Below are 9,042 nucleotides of genomic sequence, written 5' to 3'. Positions count from 1 at the left end.
AGACCTAAACAAAGACCATTAAAGATTCACAAAGTGCATCATTTTACTATATCCAATCAGACTTCAGATCACAGAAAGAGGAGTATGGATCTGTTCCTACGGAGGACTCTACTGTGCACAGTGAAGCTCGTACTCAGGAGGCCGCTAGGGGCGCTGCTGAGGTATCTCTGTAACAGAACGTCACTCTATGATTGGACGCTCTATACCCCGGAAAGCTTTATGATTGCGGCTCGCTGTACTTCCTGGTGATGTGTTTCCGGCGTCTTGTGCTGAGATCAGCTCTAAGAGAAGATGGTGCTGCTGGAGAGTGAGCAGGTGAGAGACACGCCAGGGCCAGATATGAACGAGAGGGCTCCTCCGACCGCTATAAGGAGCAGCAACTATTTCGGGGAGACTGAGCTGTGGTGTCCCCGGGGGAGCTGTACCTAGATTTGGGGGGGGATAGTGATGAATCAATTGGCAATGTGCCCCTAGTCATTATGTGAGCTCAGCGGTTGAGACGTGTCTTTCTGTTTCAGTAACTTTTCATTAGGGATGTACACATACTTTTCGAGCTACTAGACTAGAGAAAAATTCAAAAGTTAGGAGGCAGCTGTCATTTGTAAGGAGCACACGGAGCTCCTGGGATTTGTACATCTCTGTTTTAAAGGAGAACTATGGGGTCAGTGTTTTCCCCCATAGTTCTCCTTAGGGTAGCGGGAGGACACAAACTAGCGTCCTCCCATTACCCTAAGCTCAGTATACCGCGAGCTACAGCTCGCGGTATACTGAGACGCCGGAGCGGATCCCGACGTAGATGACGGGATCCGCCCAGCTGCGTTAGTGACAGCTGGCTTTGCCTATCTAGAGGCAGAGCCAGCTGTACCCGCCCCGTCCGTTCCGCCAGTCAGCGCTGGCAGATGGGAGAGGGGAATCCAGCCCCGGCCCGTGACAGTAGGGCTGCAACAACTAATCGACATAATCGATTATCGAAAAAGTTGTCAACTTTCATCGATTAATCGGCCTCTGATTAGTTGGCCCTGTTCACGGCTCCACACAAGCTGCACGCCGCACCTCCTCCCCACCTCACGCTCGCCGCTGCCAGACCCGCCCATACTTAATAATCGGCTAACTAATCGATTTTCAAAATAATCGTTAGCTGCAGCTCTACGTGACAGGATCGAGAGGGGAGCGAACGCCGGTATGTGTTCGCTCACCTCCCGATCTACTGAGCCGACCTGTGACAGTCTCATTATCACAGGTCGGCTAGAACTATGAGGTGAGTGAAAAGCACTCATCTCATAGTTCTCTTTTAATGTATGATTTTGTTTTTTATAAACATACATAAAGAGATGTACTGATACTTGTCCAAGTACTGATACATTTTTGTTCATTGCCATGTGATCGTTTTTCTAAAACAATACAGACTAATGATTTCAAGTCAGTGGCGGAGCGCAAGAGCCAGGTCCCAGCTGCAACCCTGGTAGTTCTCATGAAAATGTCAAGTATCGGCACTGGTATCTGAAAAGTATCGGTGCATCGCTACTTTCTTATTGAGAAGTACGGCAAGTCATGTACAAAATCTTAAATACATTTGAGTACCCCAACTATTAACAAAAATGTATCTTATTTGTGTATCACTCAGACTAGGTTCAGATATCGGCGATCCTGGGATGTGTGCGATCATGCATGATTGCACACAGCGATTGCCACGTGGCCCCATTGATTTCAATGGGATTGCATCTGCACGGCAATCGCTAAAAAAAGGTACATGTACCTCCTTTTTACGACACACAGCGCGTGGTTTTTTGGACCGCGCACAGGTGGTTTGGTGGCGGGAAACCATGCGATCTGCCTGGGGTGCCAATAGATAATAATGGCACTAGGGCTGCAACAACTAATCGACATAATCGATTATAAACGATTTATTTAAAAAGTTGTCAACTTTTTCAATCGATTAATCAGCTTCTGATAGGTTGGCCCTGTTTACGGCACCACACACGCTGCGCACCGCACCTCCTCCCCACCTCACGTTCGCCGCTGCCAGACCCGCCCGCATCCACGCTCCACACGCCGCATCTCCTCCCCGCCTCACGTTCACTGCCCGCCCACATCCGCGATCGGCACATGGACGTGGGGAGAAGTAGTAAGGAGGAGCAGGTGTGGGGGGGGTGACAGCTGCCGATAGACAGGTAAGCATGCACTTTCCCATACATGGTGCTCTATAATGTATTGCTGGGATTTGTATTCCTCTATAGCTGATGGTACATTGTTCTGCATGTTATACATAGGAATACAAATCCCAGCAATACATTGTACGCTGTATGTATAATGTACTGTTGCTGGGATTTGTTGTACTCCTCTATAGCTGGTGGTATTCTGTATTGCGCTGTATAGAGGACTACATATCCCAGCAATAATGCATTATACAGCGCAATGCAGAATACCACCAGCTATAGAGGAGTACAACAAATCCCAGGAATACATTAAACAGTGGTGCAATGCAAAATATCACTAGCTATAGAGGACTACAAAACCCAGCAATAGTACATTATACAGCGCAATGCAGAATACCGCCAGCTATAATGTACTATTGCTGAGATTTGTTGTATGCCTCTATAGCTGGTGATATTCTGCATTGCTCTGTATAATGTATTGCTGGGTTTTGTAGTCCTCTATAGCCGTTGCCATTCTGCATTCATTGCTGTATAACTTTACACTTTTCATTTCACTATATTGCACACCACACTTTTCTTTTCTTGTTTACGTCCACTGCTCCAAGCTTGCTCCTGTGATGGACTACACTCAATACAAACTAGTAGTCCCATCACTGGAGCCATTTTTTTAAATGTATTTTATTTTTTATCCGATTTAATCGAACTTAATAATCGGCTAACTAATCGATTTTGAAAATAATCATTAGCTGCAGCTCTAAATGGCACCCCCCAGCGCAATTGTTGGTCGGAGGCGATTCTGTGACCACGCAGTTTCGTGCATGATTGCCGTGCGGTCAAGGATCGCCATAGTGTGAATCTAACCTTAGCTGGAGATCCTCAAATCATCTCTGAATTGGTGCTGACACTGTCCTTCCTTCTGGAGGGTGGCTACATTTGTTGACAAATACATTTGTCAAAATTCTGCTTCGGTGCATCCCTAATAATTCATCTTCCATTTTGTATTTTCAGTTTCTGACTGAACTGACACGATTATTCCAGAAGTGCCGCACGTCGGGAAGTGTGTTTATAACACTAAAGAAATGTAAGTAAGGGCTGGTAACGTTTGTCTCAGGGCTTGAGATTATTATTATTATTTTTACAATTATCATCTAAACACAAAACCAAAAATATAATGTACTGCAACATACCAAACTTTAAATGCAGAGGCGGCATTCGTTTTCTTTTTTCACCTGCTGGTTCTGGCAGTAACACTTACTGTCCTCGGATGACAATTTGCTTTTCTGCAATCAGGATAACAGAAACAAGATAGGACTATGGATCCCCACCCCTCTCCTATTGTTAATAACATGGGTGGGGGGTTCAGCATTTCTCAGAGATACTGTAGCACAATGCAGTTGATGAGAGTGCAGCACAGGCAGAGAGCGCACAGGAAATTATCAACTCACAAGACAGAATTGACAAAATGCTGGTAAAGGTATATATAGGATAGAGAGCAAATATGACCATTTTTTTTTTTTTTGTAGTTTTTAGGTACAATTTAAAAATGTTTTTGAACTTTTGGTGGAGCAGAGGGTTTGTTTTTTTATTTATTTTTTTAGCCTACTTGGAGTGTTAGTGGTCATATACTTTTATTGGACTTGGGATGAGTGACCGAGTTCTTTTCTAACCCGGGGTACATGTATATAAATTGTTTTTCAGGTGAACGTTTAGCAAACTAAGGGGTGATTTTATTAAAGGAGAACTATGGGGTCAGTGTTTTCCCCCATAGTTCTCCTTGGGGTAACGGGAGGACACAAACTAGCGTCCTCCCGTCACCCTGAGCTCAGTATACCGCGAGCTACAGCTCACGGTATACTGAGATGCCGCAGCTGAAGCGGATCCCGACAATGTCTGGATCCGCCCAGCTGTGTGAGTGACAGCTGGCTCTGCCTATCTAGAGGCAGAGCCAGCTGTACCCGCCCCCTCCCCCGTCCGTTCCGCCAGTCAACGCTGGAGGATCGGGCAGGGACGAGGGAATCCAGTTCCCCCCTGTCACGGCAGAGAGCCGTGACAGGATCGAGAAGTGAGCGAACGCCGGTATGTGTTCGCTCACTTCCCGGTCTATTAAGCCGACCTGTGACAGTCTCATTGTCACAGGTCGGCTAGAACTATGAGGTGAGTGAAAAGCACTCACCTCATAGTTCTCCTTTAAGGACTGTATGGTGTAGGCAGGTACATTTGTTTTGTAACGCCATCCAGGCTTATGAGCTTCAGAACAAATCCTTACTCTCCTAATGTCTCTTGGCAGCAGTACAAGCACTTCAACAAAATGTTGTAAGGAGCAGATAAGGAAATGTGTTCTATATGACATTGCAGGTCCAAGCCACAAATTGACTCCTGATGCGGTATACTGAGACGACGCACCTGGAGCGGATCCCGACTTAGATGACGGGATCCGCCCAGCTGCATGAGTGACAGCTGGCTCTGCCTATCTAGAGGCAGAGCCAGCTGTACCCGCCCCCTCCCCCGTCCGTTCCGCCAGTCAGCGCTGGCAGATCGGAGCGGGGAGAGGGGAATCCAGCCCCTCCCCCTGTCACGGCAGAGAGCCGTGACAGGATCGAGAGGTGAGGGAACCCGGGATGTGTTTGCTCACCTCCCGATCTACTGAGCCGACCTGTGACAGTCTCATTGTCACAGGTCGGCTTAGAACTATGACGTGAGTGGAAATCACTCATGTCATAGTTCTCCTTTAAGCAGTCATATAGCCTTACCACAGTCATCCTGTTGCTGAAAAAGGACGTTCATAAAGCATCTGATATGTTTTACAATTATGCCCTGCCGCTTTGATTGTTATCATATTGATGAGTGAGGGAGAAAACCCAAGCAAGGGGATCCCGGTCATGTGACCTGTCATTCATGAGACCAGTCTCTCTTCCAGTGATGGATCGTCCTCTGCAGTTGAAATACGTATATTTAAATTTTATGCTCGGCAATTAATTTGTAATTCTAGTTTTCTTGTACACGCCACACTACATTGCTAGGAAGGTGGCTCCCCTTCTTGCTGCTTCAGCTTTGTAGATTCCTAGACCTATATCTTTTTTTTTTTTGCAATGTGATTCATCAGCATGATACTAATCCATTGTCTAGTGAGCAGGGGACAACACAACTGTGAACAGACCATTAATGTAGCTGTTATCTTTTCACTTGCCGAGAGCTTAGCAACTCAACATAGACTAAAAGAAATAAAAATAAGATGCCTCCAAAATGAGGCTGCTAGTGGACTTCCATCTGAAAATGCTAGTGGCTTGTCTCTAATGTTGACCCTCGGCAATATTTGTCGCTGACCCCCTGAAAAAGCATGGAGGTAAAGACTTGTCGCTTTTCTCTGACTTTCCTGATGCGCATACTTGTTTTGGTTCAGCGACTCAAGGTATTGAAGCCAGTTACGTCCATGAAACTAGCTTTTTCTGAAGGGAGGCAGCTGCAGCAGCCCCCATACCAACCTGCTGCGTTGTGAGCTTATGTTCTGTGTGTCTGACGGTTCTCAATCAACCAGGTCCTGGTATATCTGTAAAAATCAAGGCAGCTGAACTTGCTGTATTTTTTTTTCCTGTAAAGAAAAAAAAAAAATGACAGCAAGTCCATTAACCTTGATTTTATTTTCTACAGATATTTATGTTCTGTGGTTTTGGGTAGTTTCTTCACCAAATTATCTTTTTTAATAATAATTTTATTCACCCACATTTGGCAACTGAAATATTTTGTCTCATGCTGTGTTTTCTACAGATGATGGCAGGACAAAACCAATCCCAAGTAAGAGCCATTCAGAAAGTTTTGAACCAGCTGATAACAAATGCCTTTTGAGAGCTACAGATGGAAAGAAAAAAATCAGCACAGTGGTAGGTGAACTGTCAAATGGGCACGGCATGTTGTCTCCATTATCAGGCCTTCTCACACAATTCTATCTTCTGTTTCCAACAGGTCAGTTCTAAAGACGTAAACAAGTTCCAGATGGTAAGTACCGCCTCAAGTGTTCTAAAATGTCAAACTGTCCAAAAATCATTGTGCAGATATTTGGGCCGAGCTACAGAGAGGCTTTTAAGTGTGAAGTTGTGAGCAGGCATTACCATCAGAGCAGTTTCAGAGTAAAAAGGGTAATATAGCCCTTAAAGGAGAACTATGAGGAGAGTGATTTTCACTCAACCTCATAGTTCGAGCCGGCGTGTGACAATGAAACTGTCACACGTCGGCTCAGTAGATCGGGAAGTGAGCGAAAACATACCGTCGCTCGTTCACTTTTCGATCCTGTCCCTGCAGGCAGCAGTGACTGTCAGTTACGGCTCCCTGCAGGGATTACCCCCTTCCCTGTCCGATCCTCCAGCGCTGACTGGAGGAACGAACAGGGGAGGGAGTGGGTACAGCTGGCTCTGCCTCTAGTTAGGCAGAGCCAGCTGTCAATTACGCAGCTGGGTGGATCTCGACTGTAATGTCGGGATCCGTCCCGGCTGCGGCGCTCTCGGTATATCGCGAGCTGTAGCTCGCGGTATACTGAGCTTTGGGTCACGGGAGGACGCTAGTTTATGTCCTCCCGTGACCCTGAGGAGAACTATGGGGAAAAAACACTTACCCAGTAGTTCTCCTTTGATGCCTGCAACATTATTGGGTGGGTTTTGAAAAAAAAAACTTTTTTTTCCGGCATAATATGAAAGCATATAAAGCAATACAAAAACAACAAATTGAAATACAAGATGAGTCAGAAATAGAACATCTGTGAGAGCAAACGCCAAGACCAGCGTTGAAGATCACCATCATATAGAAAACATGTGAACTCTGTATTTATCAAGCAACCCGTAATATAACTATCAATGGGTATTAACCAAATGAACAAAGTGTCAAGTGTTAATTAGAAATAGAATCCATAGAACTAGCAGTAAAGGGAGTACTAGCAAGGATAGCATAAACCTAGAGAGTAAGGCAGTGTGGGGTAAGGCAAGAAAGCAGGCCATGAAAAGAGCGAGAGAGAAAACCCATAGGGGCAAAGAAGTCCAGCTCCCCATTAAAGGGGCTCATGTAAGAGGGTAGGCTCTAGCAGAACGCAAGGGCAAAGGCCCCTAGAGGCATTGTGGAAACACTCCCTCATGATGAAGGGTAACCTGTAGAGGGAATCAACTTTCTGGTACTACTGAGTCCTGAAATAAGAACCAAGGTCTCCAGGTAGAATTAAATTCGTTTTTTGTAAAAACTTCCATTTGGCATATCTCATTAACTTTTTGAAAGCACAGCTGCAAGGAGGGGGGATGTGTTTGGTGCCAATGGAGGGCTATACATGCCCTGGCAGTGTTAAGCAGGTGTCTAGAAAGGAGAAGTTCTGTATTTGGACCTGGAGGTGGAAGTTAGGTTCAGTAAATAGGCTGCAGGAGTATATTCCAAGCCTCCAACCACCGGTTTGATAGTATCCCATACCGAGTCCCAGAAGGAACGTAATTTAGAACAAGTCCCCTCCTCCCCACACCTCCAACAGGCGGATGGAATCTGTGGCCATCCTATGAAGGACACTTGGTACTCTGTACCTCCTGGAAAGGACTTTTGCACTGCAATACCACTCCACAACCTTGTACCAAGAGGCTGGCACACAGTTATGGCACAACCCTATTGATTGCCAACAATTTTTTTTTTTGCAAGTGGCATCACCTTCCAAATGACACACACAAAGCATTGTGGCCAAGACATGTGTACAAGCCTGAGTACCTGCTATTTTAACTTGTAGGTGGGGAGTCAGGAGACGATGTAAACACGGATTAACCCTCTGTTTTTACCACCCCTTTGCCTGTGTGAAGGAGGCCTAATGCGGCAACCACATCTACAAAACTAAACTGAAAACTGAAATATTTAAAATCGTTCTTGGATTTGGTACACTTAAAGTGTCTAAAGGACTAGCTGATTTATTCAGTTTCTCTAGGATAACCAATCCGATACTTTATTTGTATATACTTGGAGCTATTTCTCATGTCTCCCATGTAGGTCATCCTGTGGTGATTTATTATATAATACAGCAGCAAGTCTATTATCCCAATATGTGCACATATGGAGCATTCTGCTAACATCAAGAAATGTGACTTGTCTTTTCCAGGCTTATTCCAACTTACTGCGTGCAAATATGGATGGGCTGAAAAAGAAGGATAAGAAAAGTAAGACAAAGAAGAGCAGCGCAGCTCAGTAACAGACATGGACACTTGCCTATTTAACACTGTCTGGAGTTGTGGAAACCATCTGGGGGCGAGAGCTAACATAAACCTGGATGATATACAAAGGCTCTTTCCAAAAGGTGCCTTGCTGCTGCCTATGTTTTTGGGGTTTGGGGTTTTTTTTTTGCAAAATTGGAAGACATTGTCATTAGAAATACTGTACAGCTTATCCAGTATGGACAGGTTTTTTTTTTTTAATTGAAATTTGAAGCATTGTCTGTGGGAAGATTATGGAGTTAGTGTACTGTAAGAGAATTATTGTGAGTTAGCATGGTGGTAAGTGAAAAAAGTTTTGTTGCAGACTGAGCTAGTGTGGTTTGTGTATAAACAGTCTTTCCTTTCTATAGTAGGTGGGAATGACTGTTCATATGCTTCCAACACGTGTGATATGGTGGTACAGCTATTTGCATCATTCATAGCATAACAGGTATGGTTGGTGGGGTACACCAAGACTCCAACACATTAGTGAAATGTCACCCGTATTTCTTTATGCTGGAGTATCCATCTCCACTGTAGAAGCCGGGATGTGCCCTGATGGGATCTGTGCAGAGACACGTTTACATAGTGTCAGGACATTTCATTCTTGTGGTTGTTTGTGCCCCTTTTGTATTGAAATTCTAGGTTGGAAGACTTTGTACAGGAGATGGATTATGAGCTATCTT

At 44.9% G+C, this 9,042-nt stretch overlaps 1 protein-coding gene across 1 annotated transcript; it reads left to right on the top strand.

Moving 5' to 3' along the window:
• Positions 1–214: 214 nt before the first annotated feature.
• SRP14 (signal recognition particle 14) lies at positions 215–8,481 on the top strand. The gene is made up of 5 exons (XM_018559271.1): positions 215–315; positions 3,165–3,237; positions 5,922–6,034; positions 6,117–6,149; positions 8,266–8,481. Exons 1-5 carry the CDS (start codon positions 292–294, stop codon positions 8,353–8,355), a joined length of 333 nt encoding a protein of 110 aa, XP_018414773.1. The 5' UTR covers positions 215–291; the 3' UTR covers positions 8,356–8,481.
• The last annotated feature ends 561 nt before the right edge of the window (positions 8,482–9,042 follow it).

Source organism: Nanorana parkeri, unplaced genomic scaffold, assembly GCF_000935625.1.
Source record: "Nanorana parkeri isolate BGI_ZX_2015 unplaced genomic scaffold, ASM93562v1 scaffold386, whole genome shotgun sequence".
In the NCBI taxonomy this organism is placed as follows: domain Eukaryota; kingdom Metazoa; phylum Chordata; class Amphibia; order Anura; family Dicroglossidae; genus Nanorana; species Nanorana parkeri.
This window is presented reverse-complemented; position numbering and strand designations above follow the sequence as displayed.

Coding starts and splice junctions, on each gene's coding strand:
- SRP14 (XM_018559271.1), top strand. CDS start 292: ATGGTGCTGCTGGAGAGTGAGCAG. Junction 6,035..6,116: donor AGAAAAAAATCAGCACAGTG/GTAGGTGAACTG, acceptor TGTTTCCAACAG/GTCAGTTCTAAAGACGTAAA. Junction 6,150..8,265: donor ACGTAAACAAGTTCCAGATG/GTAAGTACCGCC, acceptor TGTCTTTTCCAG/GCTTATTCCAACTTACTGCG.